At 40.7% G+C, this 16856-nt stretch overlaps 1 protein-coding gene across 1 annotated transcript in view; it reads right to left on the bottom strand.

Moving 5' to 3' along the window:
* Positions 1 to 16856, bottom strand: part of LOC117936282 (formin-1-like) — a 52736-nt gene continuing 35880 nt past the window's right edge. Inside the window, exons 16-20 of the mRNA XM_034859157.1 lie at positions 12978 to 13070; positions 8245 to 8296; positions 3587 to 3736; positions 1951 to 2032; positions 1 to 1846 (exon numbers count right to left, since the gene is read on the bottom strand). Of these exons, the coding sequence (XP_034715048.1) occupies positions 1799 to 1846; positions 1951 to 2032; positions 3587 to 3736; positions 8245 to 8296; positions 12978 to 13070 (425 nt within the window). The 3' untranslated portion in view covers positions 1 to 1798. The remainder of the gene's footprint in view (positions 1847 to 1950; positions 2033 to 3586; positions 3737 to 8244; positions 8297 to 12977; positions 13071 to 16856) is intronic.

Raw genomic sequence — 16856 nt, 5'->3', positions numbered from 1 at the left:
TCCAGTTTGTTCAGCATCCAGTAGTTTAATCTTGAAATTTAAAACAATTCCATAAAATCACAGAGCACCTATATATTAGAGCTACTGAAGGTTATATCAACCCGGCATCCATCCATCCATCCATCCATCCATCCATACCGACCACAGCAGTTCCTTGGTCTGTATCAGCTCTTTTTTGCTTTTCAATCCCTCTAAAGTAAAACATAGCAGTTTATGAAATATCTAGATTTTCTTTTTACAAAATAAATGGCACAGGTGAAAGACTTTGGAGGGTAAAACATGTAATTCAAGGTGCAGTTTCATGGATACTCTTACAATGGAAGTCTGTCTGAGGTATACTAACTCACATGGCTTCAGGTGATATGCTAAAATATTCTCAATACCTAAAATACAACCCTCATCTCTCCAAATCTGAACAGAAAAGGCCTTATTCATTTTATGTAATTACTTAAACACCACATATCATATTGCCGCGTACACTGTGAATATGTGAGCACAACAGAAACATTATATCCAAGTGAAAATATATCTTTCATCCGACTGACCTATTTGGAAGCTTCTCAGTCGATTACAACTCATTAAAATACAACCTCAAAAGGGAACAAAGCTGATGCTTTTTGGCAGAAAATAAATCTTTCCTTACATAAATATACTTTTCTTGAAGGCGACAGGAACTTGGTTGCCTCTTACATTTGCAAAAAGAAAACATACGCTTCAATCTTCTTTTTAGAGAAAAATATCTGGTAGGATTTCATCAAGCAATACAGTTCATAAATCATCTAGGTCGAACATACCCTTGCATAGAAAACGGGGTGCAAAAAAAGTGCACATTCTTAAAAAACAAAAAATAATCCACGCAGTTAGCATCAACAGGGGAGTGTGCCTTATGGCGAGCTACAACATAAAGCTACAGCAAACAGTAAAGTGCTTAAAAGGTGTGCTGGACACCATGTGATGCACAGCACTAAGGATTAGCAATTTTTCGTGATGTGTATTTAATATCTTGGGTGAGAGTGGTTGCAGGGACAAAAATTGTTGTGTTCTTAATTATGAGCTTAAGAATGTGCGTGTGCGTGTGTGTGTGTGTGTGTGTGTGGAGGGGTAATTTTATCATACTCCTCAAAGCTGCAAAATCCCCGCCAATTCTACAACATGACATATTTACAAGACTTTCATTGAGCCAGGGTAAAAGAAAAGCTTTTTCACTACAGCAAGGAACACTAGCAACTGCTTTTTTTACCACTTCCAGAGAGAAATAGAAAGAGATTTGTTTTTTCAACAGGGATTTTCTTCTTCAGGTCACAACGTCTTAACACTTTGAGTATATAGGAGCATTATCACTCTGCTGTCTAACATCTACAGTTGAGAAAAAAAAATAGTTTCTCAGCTCTTGTAGACCCAGAAGGCTTGTAGACCCTCTTGGATGTGTCAGCTGTTGTGAATCCCATTGAACCCTTGAGACCTTTCACAAGCTGGGCACTCAAAAGGTCGTGCCCTGCTGGATGAATGAGATCAACCTTTGGCCTTGAAGACTCTCATCACTTTGGCTATGTCAGCCATGCATCCTTGCTGCAGGCCCAGCTTGTCTACAGGGTGGTGGAGGTTAGGTTGGGGAAGGGTGGGTGTTTGTAGAGCAGAGATATACAGCATTGGGAGTAATACGTGAGGTTTTATTGTGAGTCTTTATGATGGTGCACAGTGGGCAGTCCGAATCGAAACGCAGGAGAAATACGGCCGGCACATTTTCTAATCTGCGATCTACACCAACCTCGTCATTTCTCTGCTGTTACTACTCCTTTCACTCAACTGGGAGAACGCCGGCTTCCTTCTGCCGCAGCCTCTCTTTCTGTTGGCAAGAACCGTAAAAAGATTCAGTGTATCGATGTCACCGCGGACACAAGAAAAAAGCAGCTTTCAGGAAATCTGTGCTATATGTAGATCAGTTCTTACCAGACTGTTGCCATTGATCTTCTTGGTTTCAACTCTCTTTTCTGCTGTGATCTTCTTGATGTTTTCTTGAGCTTCCTTTAGCCTATTAAGGGTGAGACGAAATCCACAACTTGAGGACTTGACATTCGCAGAGCTTTTTAAACTAGAAGCACACATTGAAAGCTTTGGAAATAGATCATGAAACTTGTGAAAACCATTTAAAGTCAGAAGTCTCTCATCACTGTGTCCTTGTGAAGTTGTTTGTAAGGGCAAGATATTTAAGCATCTCCCTGGGGCACCCTGTCTTGGAGCCATGGGGACACAGACACACAAACGCATGCACACACACACACACACGCGCACGCACACGTGCACACACACATTTAAGGTCAGCCCCATAAGTGAGAAGCAGTAGAGATTGACAGTGGGTTGATGAGATAATGAGGCTGCCTTTAAAAACACTAGGCTTTTATGAGTGTGCAAACAGTATTTAAAATAAAGTTAATTGTACATAAGCACAATCAGCTGTGAGTAATGTGAGACATGATCACCTAGTAAACAATTAAGGGAGAGCACACAGATCCATGGCAGGGCGGAGAAATCTCCTCCATCTCACACAGAGAGAAGACGGCTCAGTTCAGATAGCACTGGCTGGAGGACACTAAATGTATGATTCATGACATAACTTCTGAGTGTGAAGAGCCATGATACAACCCCCAGAATGACCACGCAGGTCGGCTGGATGGTAACAAACAGCTTCTCTCCTGTGCAGTCCCGTTTTTGTGTCCGCGTGTGCAGCGCTCCTGCCCTTTGGGCTAAATGTCCAGCATCGTTACAGTGTTTATCAGTTCTCCCATAACGCTTGCTAGTAAAGCCAGGCGGCCGCCAGGAGGGTCTGCTGTCCCTCTGTGGAATGCCCCCTCCCAACATGACGCCTCAGGTCAGAGGAAATGTCATAAATTCAGGCCCCATTTCTTTAGATAGAGGGCCGAGGCCTCAGCCACTTTGGTTTTCTCCTCTTTGATGGCCTCCCTCTCGGCTTTAATTCAGCATCTGCAGTTCACCCTTGTACAATTAGTGCTAATTTGACATGACCTCTAGAGGTCATTAAGCACCTATTGTAAGGTGACGGAGACAAGAAGTCTGACCAGAGGATGAGACGGTTCAGCTATAGTTTGGTAGCTGAGGTTTTGTTCTGCAGAGTTGGAGTACATCAACTGACTGAGAAACACGATGTTTAACATTATGCTTTACAGATAATGTCAGTCAGCTTTTTATGACGGTCACTTTAATGGTAGACTTCTGCAATTTCGCATTGCACTTTTATTAACTTGACTAAGAAGAGACAGAGACATCATATTTTTCAGTCCCTAGGATGGGTCAAGCTCCAAAACTACTGAATCCTATATTATGTTAAACCCTTTGTGCCTTGTAAAAACACATGTCTTTCAAACTCTTTATCTCCAATTTGTAACACAGGCTGACTGTTAGAAAAAGTGTCAAGAATCTGAGATTTTTCCTCCACAGACTCTCAAAGCTACCAGAAAATGGTTTTCACAGGTTGAGTAGTTCTCCTTCTCTGACAAGGTAACTAATGTTACGCATCTTTTACACAGAAATAAAAAATATGGAGCAACCCCACTAGAATCCAACCTACCTCTCCTTGGAGATGTTCTTGTTTTGTCGTATCCAGGAGTTCTTAAAATCGTTGCAAAACTCGTACCAAAACATAAAAACGTAACTCGGGGCCACGTCTTTCTCCCCGGACTTTGGCTTCACCCCAAAGTAGCTCACCATGTCCTGGAAACTGTATTGGAAAACAGAACAGAGGCTCAAATAGTTTTGTCTTATCACACATAAACACTTGCAAATAATCTCGGACATAAATAATAGTGTGTTCCAGCGAACCACTCTAGATGTGAAAGTCAAAGTTATAAACATCACTAAGGTGTGTATGCCCAAGAAACACAAAGGGTAAAAAGAGTCCAATACAAACACAGCACACACAGAAAATGAAAAATGTAGAGTTAGACAGAGAGGTGAGAAACAGAGCTGGAAGGAGAGCGGCCAACCCGCTGGGCCACGGGGGAGAGCCAGTAGTGGTGGCTCCATTATCACATTGACCTCTACACACTGCCATAAGAGACAGAGACAGCCAAACACAGGCTGCTGCTCCTCCAGGAAAAGCACACGCACACACAATCAAAGATGTGAATAAGATATGATATAAAATATGCACATGAGACAGATAGGTTTACACACACACAAAACACAGAGGCGTATTAGATCTATTTGAATGTAGTAGCACTGTAGGACTGTTGTAGTTAAGCTCCTCAGTCTAATTCAATTGTAACCAAATCTGAACTCTTTGCAAAGCTCCCAGCAGCACGCACAAGGTATGGAAAGCTGTCTGCTGCTTCAGATTCCCTCCCCTGACACAAACATGAAAGAAATTTTCTAGCAGTGCCTGTCAAAGGGTTGATAAAAGGGGGCTATGATTCAAGGGATGCTCCGTGTCCCATTGACACCGCGATAGGTTCTGACCTCCAGATGCTAGGTGGCTTTATGCGACGCTAATCTAAGACATGTTCATGTGGAGTAAAATGGTGCAATATGCTGCCCAGACGGCCTGCTAAAAGCTGAGAAAAAAAAAGGGATTTCAAGGTGAGCCTGCTTTCCATTTCCCAGTGATGCGTCATTTTGCTGGGATGCTCAAAAAAAAGAGTGTTGTAGATCATCCTGTACGCTACAAAAGAAATCAGAGCCTCTGGGATGTTTAGACTGACCAAACAGACATTCCGGGGTGTCCCAGGTAGCTTTGTTGCAGCCGGGCCTGGTCTGGCATGATGAACAGGGTCTCTTCTTCATCAGCTCCTCTTTTGACCCTGGGTCATCATGTCAAAGCATGCACAAATCAAGCAACGGCGCTTTTCTTTTTACCCTTCCGAGCGTATGCAACAAGCAGATACAAAGCTTCACTCAAAACAGATGCAAACACACTCACACATAAGAGTATACCTACGTACTGTAAACAAAACCAAGCAGACCTTTTTTTGCGAGCGCAGGACAATTCCACTTGTACACACATGCAGACAAACACATATACTTCTGTAATACATGCTATGAGGCCATTGCCGTGAGAGAGTTTACTGCAGTACCCACAGCCGGCATTCCTCACTGACAGCTATAAAAAAGGACCAATTACAAAACCATGAGCAGACGTGAGAATCAGGGAATATATTTGGACAGGCAACTCTCCATTCCTTTGTTTCCCCAGTAAAAAAATAAAAATGACAGAAGTAAACTCCATGTTGTTTGCTGATTCAGCAGAGGCACTAAGTTGTTTCGTGCCATTGTCGTCATACAATACCCCGAGCTGGCATCTGTGAAACCATGACTGCATGGTGACTGTAGAGGAGGAAGTTGGGCCAAAGGAAATTGAGCATGATGTGGGAGAAGAGAACTTAATGAGACGTAACTAAGAACAGAACAAAAAAACCTCAGTGAACCCAAACATGAAGAGGACAAATTAGAACTGCCTGTTGAGGGAAAAGGCATTGGCACTCGCCATGGATGGGCCAATTTAAAATTTTTTTTTTACAAAAATGTCTCATTAGAATGAAAGCTTAATTAATTACAATTAAACCCAATGAAAATTGTCACCTCATACTCACACACTGGGCAAGTTAATATTATGGTTAATTGCTTTCTGTTCAACTCTGAACAAATTGTGATTGAAAATGACCAAAATTAGCTTTCCAAGATTTTGATTTACATGTCTGCAAGGTTTTGCTTATGGTCACTGCACTGGCATCAACTATGTTATATGGGATTTAGCATTCACTTGTCTTACATCTGATATACTGTACATCAATATTGGAACAGGAGTCTGCAGTCATGCTAGCAGCTCTGTAAGGTTTGTCTGTCGGCTTAATGCCAACGCTAACACGGCAAGTTGCGGCTAATGACAATGCTAACATGCTAACGTTTAGCAGGTAACCATGTTCACATTTATGTTCTTAGTTTAGCATATTGGCGTGCTTAAATGTGTACAGCTAAGGCAGAGGGTAATGTTGTTTATTGATGCAGGTATTTCTTGACAAACTAAAGTATTGGATACAATTATGTTTTTACCGGATGATGTCGCTAAATAAAAAGTTAAGGGATCATCAAATGTTATTACAATTCACCCAGTGGGGAACATTAATGTGTGCACAAAATATCATGCCAATCCATAGTCAGAGTTGCCAAACTGGTGGACTGATCGACCAAACTGACATCCACAGAGCTTAAAATGATTAGAGCTATATTTGAATACTGTGTCAATTTAAAAAAATAAAAGAAGCCAAACTTTTCAAATGTCAAATGTTGTCTAAAGACAAGCAGCCATACAAGAACTTTGGCTGAATGAAATATATTATACCCGTCTGATCAAATGATTAAGTCAAACTAATCTTAATTTATAGCCCAAAATCACAAATTTTGTTTTGACTGATCATGGTCGATTGGTCATTTTTCTAAATCAATTTTAGATCTTAAGTGACAGTTTGTGCACTTGTCTGTTAGTGACAGAGGACAAAAAATTACCATTAACAGGAACGTAGTTTTGGCCAATCGGAGGTGGTTATGCCAGACCCCCGCCTTTGGCTGAGTCTCTATCTGATCTGTCAGAGGGAGAGCAGGAGTCTGGTTGTAAAGTTTAACGTCGGTAGTCCCCAGAGAAGAAGTTGGTAATTTCATGGCGCAGATTGAAACCCAAATTGAAACTTAAGCAACTAAAATGGCTGAATATTAGAACATTGTGTCAAATGGGTCATTATTACTGTGACTTAAAAAGTGTCAGGTTTAGTTCCATCGTAGTGTTAATAGTGTCAAAAGACGTTGGGTTTAACAGACAAAGCACTGTATCCGTGTCACACTCTCATTGGGGGCTGGGCCCACCTAAAGGTCTGATCCTAGAATCACCTGTGTTAGATTATATGATAATGAAAATAATTTGAAGTGGCAGCACAATTTGATAGTTTCAACAGACACATTTCAGCTGGAACCAGCCATAATTATGGCCAATATCCTGATGTTGATTTATATCGCCCAGTCCTTGTCACTGGTGGTTGACTTGGACTCACAGGAGTCAAAACTCACTGACTCCTCATGAGGCTGAGATATTAGGTAGCATTGAGGATGTGTTATTTATTTCCTTCATTAAGACCATCATTTTGCGGCCCTGCTGTTGTTGTGTGTTTGTGCACGATCCCTCATCCTGTGCAGATGTGAGAGCCCACCCAGGCCCCGGTGAGCCCGCTGACGCCCATATTCATCAACAGTGTGTCACTTTTATGAGGTGGCTCTGTGGGAACTTGACAAAAAAGCCCCGCCCCCCCTCCTGCTCTACCTAGCGCCAGTCAGCCCCCTCTTTAGTTAAAATTAAAGGACAACTTCATTAAAAGGCAAAGGTGCAGTCAGCTGCGGGGCCCTTTTGATCAATATTTCCCTTCAAGTTCAACGCATTCATTACAGTAGTGACAGACACACACACACGCTCTGGCTCTGGCTCGGGCTCGGGCTCACACTCACACTCACACTCACACTCACACGCAGGTAGATATATCAGTCTATGGCAGAGAACAGCAACATGAAACTGAATTACTTGAGTTGTAGTATTGTCCAAAGCAATCAACTTCCTAATTGTTTATAGTTTCCATTTTCCTGCGTCATTCACTTTCACCTTTATGTGCTTTCATGATTTATTTCGGAAGTGGAAGAGTTGCGATATAAAGCAAACAATTCTGCTCTCTATCCAAACAAAGCAAAATAATCTTTTTGCTTTGTTTGTCTGCTCCACCATCTTTTTCCAATATGAAATGTTCCAGATATGATTTTGCGAGCTCAGCGGCTGCCAGTGTGTCTTAGGCCTATAAATCTCTGAGCAAACTCTCGGGAGTCTTCTGCGCAAAACATGGCAGATAAGACTGATACAAACTGCAGGGGAGGAAGCACAGGGCATTGAGGCTGAAAATACAGTATGCTGCACATTATGTGTAGAAATCCACCACTTTAAAAATAAATTTTAATACATTTCTCACTAGTCAAAGTGGCTTATCCAGAAACCTTATCAGCTGTATGCAACTAAACAAATAGCAAGCATTAGTGCTATCAGAAACCAGCCATGTTAACTCTGCTAAATGACTGCTGATGTTTGCAATCCATGACAGCTGTTGAGGGACAAAATCATATAATATTTTCTATCCAATTACGATCTTTCAGTGATACATTTAAATGTATCTCGTCTTGGAGTTGTTAAAGTTGGTCTCCTACCTTCTCTGCACTGAACTGAGTCGTTCCTCTTCAGTTGAATGCTCCTTTTGAGCTGTTAAAGAAAAAGAAAGAGAAATACTGGATCAAGATATATTATGGGACATATTTTGGGGCTTTTTGGTGACATCTACAACATGTCACCAAAAAGCCCCATTATAAAGTCAAGTGGACAAACTTATAGATATAGATTTACAGACTTATAGATCAGTTCTCAGTGGCTCTAAATGGAAACATTTAGGTTATAACCAAATGTTTCCATTGAGAGCCGCTGAGAACTGATCCCAGCAACACCGGCGGGTCCAGAGGGAGGGAGCTGTGTTCATTAGCCGCCCTTATGTTGGCAATTGAGGAGAAAAGAAGAAAAAGGGCTCTGGCTTGAGATGTCAGTGACACAGAGAGCATGTTATTCAGTGACAGTTCAGCACATTGTAAAGTGTGACGTCCTTCTGTGTGTTGACGCATGAGAGTGTGAGCCTGTGATGCCCGGGCTCGGGGCGGGGAGCGGTGGTCTGTTTGCAGAGGTGCGTGTATGTCGACATACATGTGCATGTTGTAAACAGAGCTGAAGCAGGGGCGCAGGGTTGAGCAGAGAAGCTTGGGAACTGGAGGCTCCTGTGGACTCCTGCCATGTAAAAGTGTCTAAATGCAAGGCAGATGTGTGCGGCGGGCCAGGCCGAGGTGCAAGAATTTATCTAGGGCCAGAGAGTGCCTGTGATCTCAGATTTATTGCATTTTTCCAGATTCATCCTTTTTACAATGATGGGGGACCTTTCCTACTTGAAGATTTAAGAGGGGGAAGTCTCTCAAAAAATTGTTCAAAGGCAGGTTTGGGGGTCTTTTGGGAGAAGGTGAGCTTAAGCCTCCGACCAACCACCCCTTTTACTTTTACTTTGTATGTATGTGGGCAAGGGGGCTGAGGTAAACCTAATGAATGAAGGTTGTGGCCATGTCTGGGTTAGAAGGAGGAGGAGGAGGGGCGGGGGTAGGGGGCCGTGACCAATGGCGTTAGTCTCAGTGGGGGTCAGGCTGGCGCCTGAGGTACCCCTCTGGTGCGAATGTGCAGAGGTGGCACTGGAACTGAGAGAGAGAGAGAGAAAGAGAGAGAGGATGTGTGAAGTTTCTCTTCCTCCGCTCCTTGTGTAAACATGAAACCAGTAGTCGCTAACTAGAAAGTTATGAGATGTGCATGCTGAGAGGGACAATAAATTAGGGCTTTTAAACTCTTTTCCACACTTTTCCAAACCGCTTCTATTCCTAGCAGCTAGATGACAATGAGATGGAAGATGAAAGTGGTCTTAGAGGGATGAAGCATCCCTCTCTGTTTCCCTACACCACCTCTATTTGAATACAGATTCATCTCAAAGACTTCATCAAAAACAGCTTCCTTGGACAGCTGTTATCTGCAAATTCTACACGGTCTACGTAATTCACAGTCATGTGAACAAGTGGAATTTGGGTTATTGGGATATGACTCATTGACAACAAAGAAAGAGCATGGATGTGATGATACATGTGTATTTCCTAAGTGAGCTAGCGAAATGATTAAAAGCAGGAATTTGTTTTCAATTAGTGATGGCCCGTTTTCAACACACACAAAAAAATATGCCCGTAAGAGTATCCCAAGAGGTTTCAAAGAACTCCTATTAAAAAAGGAAAAGGTGGTTGATTAGATGTTGAAAGCAACCACAGGCTTTTTAAAAACTTTACCTTAGAGAATAGTTCTGACGATAGAGAGAAATAAAGTGTAGGGGGTAAAGAGGACTTGGCTCAAAACCAGAGAATAAACAGTGACGGGACGAGCACAGGAACAGCTTTACAAGAGGACGGATCACTGCATTTCTGAGGTGTCCCGTGTTCGATCTGGGAGGGATCACATGGGCAAGTTTAAGAGGCAGAGCGCAGGGCTTTGTGGTTCACCTGCAGCCCCTGCTGTGAGCTTCTCCGCGGGCTGGGCTATGGGTCAGTGCTACTCAGAAACACAAGTCTCAGTACAAAGTCTTTATACCGTTGATTCACTGGTACTTTGATTCTCTTGTATAAGGAAGACGTTCTAGCCAACGGTTAATTCAAATATCTAAAAATCATGTGTCAAACACATGCATCTGTGGTCACCCTCCTGAGCGTTTACCTGGGTGAGAAATTCACTCATTCACTGATGAGTCAGAGTTTAAGAGCCTCAGCCGCTCTTTGATGTGAGGAGCATGGAATCATCGCAAACGATGATTACACACTCGCTCCTCCCAAAGCATGGGCAACGGCTCGAGGAATTCTGTTTATGAAAGAAAGGTTTCCAAGTATCCCACTGGAAAGTTTATGATCAAGATGTGCCTTTGCAAATCAATGCAGCTTTGTAGCCAGTGGCAACCACAGTGGTTTCTGAAAGCTTTTAAATAAGATGTGATACTGACCGAAGTTCAGAGGAAGCTTTAGCACACAGAAGTAGTTAAGGTGGATTACCGAACTAGAACAATGTCATGGCACATTGCAACAATATGTGATTCCAGCACAGGCTTTTTATGTCATAACATCTTTTCAGGAGTTTGATTTTGATTTGATTTATTGGGATCTCCATTAGCTGGGACCATAGGCACAGCTAGTCTTCCTGTAGTCTTCCTAAAGCTTGTGCAGCTCTACATTACCAAGTACTGCAAACATTGACTCCCCACAAAGTTTCACTCTGTGCCGCAGACATATGGCGACAGTCTTCCGGTGAGAGACCTCATGTGACTCTTTTATGATAACGCAAGTCTATTGTTTCCCCACTGCTGCAAGTAATGCAAGCAATTAGTCCTTTAACCTAATCAGGTGCTTGTGTCATAGGGACATTTTCCTCTGTCACTAAGACTTAAAAAATGATGTATGAGCTGATGTAAGTAAACTAATTAGTGCAAAAAGTTTGAAAAAGAATTGCAACAGCAAATTCTCATCTAGAACAGAAAGTTGTAGCGTCTATTTCTTTGGTAGAAAAAAAACTTCCAATAAAAACTGTTCACTGTGAGGTCTATGGATGTTTTAGAGTAGCAAGGACACTAATTTGTACGAACCAACCCCAAAACCCCCCCAAAAGTTTCATTCTGGTCTCTCATGTAAACACGTATCTGCTGCTTTTGAGAGCATCAGTCCCACAGGATGATATCCAAGCTGTAATATAAAGTATACTTGTATATTATTGGCAGCTTCATCAAGTTAAAAGGGTGTTGACACACTCTGATCTTCAATCAAACTCTATTGGCTAACTGGATTTTTATCAACAGCTTGGAAAGACAATGCTGGAGCATTCTTGCCCAAAGGCAGGAAGCAGGTGGATTTTAAACAGTCCAACTGACCAGCGTCTGGTGCTACATTTACTGTTTATTCAGGCCCAACTGAATCAGGGATGTGACAGCAGGAGAAATAGATGGAGCCATCTGAGGCAAAATAAGAAGCCTTAATGGCATTCACTCGGATGCAGAGGAAGGTTTGTTTATAATAAAGCTTTGGTGAAACAAACCTAGAGCGGCATATAGGTGTCTAATGGCCGGCATGGACATTCATTTTAATAATAAGTGAGCTATACCTCATGGAAATGTGTACACAGTCACCTTCATTCATGAACCAACCCAAGTACTTGTGTTTAAATCCTTACACTCGAACCCTTGCTTCCTGCAGAACAAAATTAATGGAGGTTGAAAGGGGACTTAGTTGTGGAGAGATTCTTTCTTTCAGGAAAACTCACCACCCTAATGTGCAGTTTGTCCACTTGATTCTTTCCACAGTAGAAGGCACAAAGTTAGCATTTTTAGAAGGATGTTACCAGTTAAATTGCAGCTACTACTGAACAACTATAATAAAAAGGGAGGGAAGACCAGTGTCTAGGTCAGAAAAGGGACAGATGGCAAGATGACCAAAGTGTGCTCAGGGGGGAACTCTGCTCCTGTCCCGGTGGTCCCCAGGCCTGATCTACTGAGCCCGGCCAGTCTTTACAAGGCCACAGCCAGAGGTGTCCTGCCAGCTTTATGGTTACCGAGAGTACATGAGAACCATGTTAGAGGCAATGTGATCCCTTCTACGGGCCTGTAGACTCCTGTCCTCATGCTGTCTTACAGCACACCGAGACGCCCTCTCTTAGTGAGAACACACGCACACGTACTAAGAGGCAGATTCTGCACCACCCAGCTGACTCTCTAACATGGGAAAAAAACATAATTATACCTTTCTCTTTTTAAAAGGTTCCATGCTGGGTGAAAACGGGGCTTTTCTAGCTCTGTAAACTTGGTTTCACAATGATCTCCTCAGCTTTAAAGGCTCGGTCAGAATGAATGTTTCATCTATACAGACACTGAGCATTTTATCTTCTTCAGACATGCCAACTTATGAGCAGGACAAACGTCTATTTCACTGTCTGGCAGCAAGAAACTGAGTGTGTCACTGTGCGTGATCTGAGGGGAGTGGGAGAAGATCCCTCTTGACCAATACAACTAATTATCAAATTATTTTGTGATTACAGTCAGTGACAGAGTATTTTACAGGAGTCAGAGTTTAGACATTTAAACATGGCGTCTATCACTTAATCACTAATTTAATAGTTTTACAGTGGCAATCAAGGATTTCTTAATTATTTTTTCTGCCCTGCACTATTGTGTTTCTCTATCAAGTGCACCTATTCCTGTGTACATGAGGATTTTCCAAATAAAATTGGAATAAAAAAAAAGCGCAAAACATACATTTATATGCTGCAAACCACCTCAACTCACCGGCAGAGATGAATCCTTCCATTTTCTCCTTGAAGGGCTGGAGGTTTTCCTCTGACGAGTTAGCACACACCTTCTGCACACTCTTCTCACAAGCTGGTAGAGAGAGCAGAGAAGACAAGGGAGGGAAATGGTGAATCGTATAAATGCCTCTTCATAAAAAAGAAACACAATTGAGGTGAGGTATAACCTATTAAATAACAAAGTGTAGCTAAATGTGTGAAATGAGGTTCATCAAAATGTGGCGAGGAAAGAAGACATCACTTTAAACAAGCTTGGTCTGTCTGTAAAGAGTGATTCACACTTAAATTAAACATACTTAAATATGAAGTATCTCAACATCACCAAAGTCAATAAGATGTTGGAATGCAGCCATTAAATCTCACTAAATAAATATGCTACAATGGAAAGCCACAGACACGCTACCCCTTGTTACAAAAATAAATTTGATGAAGAGTAAACAGTCAATTCAATTTTCCAAACACATCTGTGGTTTTATTTGCATTTTGGTAATTTAGTCTTTTTTTCCCTCTGATCCTGATCCTGAAGCTGATACTCGCGGAAGAGAGCCGTGGGTTACAAATCAGTAATATCCATCTGTTGTCGACGTTACATGTTGTAGCCATTTCTCATATTGTAATTTGGAAAGGTGTAGTCAATAACAAATGTCCACTCTGTTACTGCCCTCTGACCTGCGTGTCCATGTCAGTGTGGCAGATGTGTTTGCTGTTTGTGGATGGGCTTTGTGCCAAATGAGCCAACTCACACAAGCTCAGAGGAAACAGCCAAGACTGAGCGTGTTCTCGTTGAACCTTCTCTATTTCCTCTTAACTGCACGTCACTATACATGCACAGAACTTTAGCACATTCATCCAACCTGTAAGTCATTAATGGCTGCAATAAATACCGTAACTTGCTTATGACGGCATAGCGTAATAGTTCTGCCAAACAACAAGAGCATTAACAGGTCTGGCCGCTCACTTCACTGCGTTGCCGCTTTCAGATCTGAGTTTGGCTGTCACGTGTTTACGTGGGGAGCTGTTGCACCTGCATCTCTGTTAACTCAAGTCTATTACATCTTTAATTTATTAGCTGTCTTAATAAATCAGACATGAAACACAATGTCTGCACATTAAAATAGAGGAGTAACTACGTACTGCCTCACAGTCTGGATTCCAGGACACTTCTTAAAATCATGGATAGTGAGAGCTGGCAGTGATAAAAAAAAGAAGAAAAAAAAAAGAAATCAGCAACCATACAAACATGACAACCAAAATATTCTGTCCAGAAAATCCCCCAACTCATAAGGAACCATTAAAACAGTGTTCAAAACAGCAAGTCTACAATTTAAAGGCGGCTCTGTTCCAAATGTGGTCCAGACAGCAAATGTGGCAAGAAGGAAGCCCACAAAACACAGCAGCTGTAATGAATAAAAACTAAAAGCTCCAGTTTGAGACAAGGTCTTGGAGTGATAATATATATATATATATATATTTTAGAGAGCCTTCAAAAGGAGAATTCTCCTTTGCGTTAAAGAGTGACGCCATAAAACAGATAGACATAATGGCTTTTGTCTGAAATATAACAAATTCTTTATTGATCACAAATAAAGCATAAGTGGGTGTTAATGGAGCAGGGAATGTTAATGTGTTGCTCTTTTGCAAAGTCCCACAAACTTTGATGGGACAAAACAAGAGAAGATTCAGATTAAACAAATGAGAACGTTGTGGAAAAGCTCAAATATGTTTTTTAAAATGTATTTTAAAGTAGTATTTTTAATTATACATAATTTCTGCTTCAATGGGCAGCATTAATATGGAGGAAATAAAATTATGACATAAATGGTGTCCTTTATTCATGTGGACTAACTAGTCGATATTTCTTTTGACTGTTTTTTATTTTGTGTATTTCTTCAAATCTGGACCAAGTGTGTGATTGTGACTAAATGTCATTTAATTCTTAGCAAAGACAAAATAAGCCTAAACCCATGAGTCTATCTGTAAGATACTACTTAAAGCTGTAATTTTGATCTTTCTGATATATTAAGTGGTAACTGAAGCAGTTGCAAATTCATCTTAAAACCTAAACCTAATTTCTCACTTTGACAGGAAAGTAAAAGGGTAAAAGCATTTTTTGTCTTTATAGAAAATATCATTGACTAACCATTACTGTATATATTATACATTGTATTGTGTGTGTGTGTATTATATATATATATATATATATATATATATATATATATATATATATATATATACATACATACACATATACATACATACATACATACATAAATACGTACATACATATTATTGTTTTGAATCCCAATTTAAATGCATACATAGATGGATCTCTATAGTAAATACTAACAGTATCAGTCACAATATAAGTATTGACATGCTGACTTAGTATAATTATTTGTCAATTTGTATAATTAATAACCTGGAGAAAAAATGTAAAAGGGAAAAAGTCAGTGATAGTTTTGTCTTAATTCTCATTTCTAACAGTATTTAAATTTTGGCTAATTAAAGCTGAATTGTGCATATCTTGAATTCATATCATTGATGTTCAAATTATAAAATGTACATTATAAAAAACTGACCATTCTGATAGATAGAAACCAGAGATGGCAAAAGTACTCACTTTCCGTACTTAAGTAGAAGTACAGATACTTGTGTTAAAAAATACTCCGGTAAAAGTGGAAGAACTGATTAAACTTCTTTACTCAAGTAAAAGTAACAAAGTACAGGCTTGGAAATTTACTTAAAGTATAAAAGTAAAAGTAGCCTTGTAAATTTTTTATGCAAATCTACCTGGAGCACTCAAATGTTACTAGAGAGCACGCTGAGAAACTTCAGTGGACATGGAGGACACGTCTTTATATGGCAAAGGCTCCATTTTAAATGGATGTCTGCCAATAGGCCTAAAACATAACATATATGATTATAATGACAGAAACTGGGACTCCAGGTTAATAAGATTCTGACTTATTAGCAAGATATGAATTCAGTTGTGATTCTGTGAGAAGTCACAGATCCAGTTTTTATTTTTAATCTTTCTCCCTAACATGTAAATGAATCTACATGTTTGTGTGTGCTCAAATATGGCTTCTGGAAATAAAATAAAGGATAAAATATGAATGATTAAACAGACATTAATGAAGAAGTTCCCCAGCACATTGGCCAGGAGTCCTTCTTGATGCCTACTGTCTCAAACATCTCTCTCAGATAAGGCTGAGGATGATGGGAATGTCTTGCTGTTTTCTTCATTTTCAACCATGTCGCCCTCCATACTACTATGTGCTAACGTTAGCGCCCTCCATACTATGTGCTAACGTTAGTGCCATCAAGTCGCACTGATTTGCTGTGAATTAATGCAAAATGCTAAATCTGTTGAGTTGTCTTAGTCGTGCGTCAAATACAATAGATGTATTCCCATCCATTTAGACTGAATATGGTATTGATGACGTAAACCATAATAAGGATAACTCCGGTGAAATGATGTGAAAGTTGAGAACTAGATTAGGACTGGATTAAAGCTGATTCTGGTTTCCAACTTCACCCCAGGTGTGTCTGTTAAAACAGACGGAGACAACTTCTGTCTAGCTAAGTTTCCATCCACTTGTCAATTGAATTACAGTATCTGAAGTTTGGCCCAAAAAAAAAAACTCACGCGAATAAAGCTGGTGAAAGTGCTGATGCTTCATTAAGACCAACGTGCAACCTAGCTAACAGGTTAAGACCACACCCAAACCACTAGCTAACAGGTGAAGAACACACCAAAACCACTAGCTAACAGGTGAAAACCACACCAAAACCACTAGCTAACAGGTGAAGACCACACCAAAACCACTAGCTAACAGGTGAAGACCACACCAAAACC

Source organism: Etheostoma cragini, chromosome 20 (assembly GCF_013103735.1).
Source record: "Etheostoma cragini isolate CJK2018 chromosome 20, CSU_Ecrag_1.0, whole genome shotgun sequence".
In the NCBI taxonomy this organism is placed as follows: domain Eukaryota; kingdom Metazoa; phylum Chordata; class Actinopteri; order Perciformes; family Percidae; genus Etheostoma; species Etheostoma cragini.
Note: the sequence above shows the minus strand (reverse complement) of the source record. Positions and strands in the feature narration are given on the sequence as shown.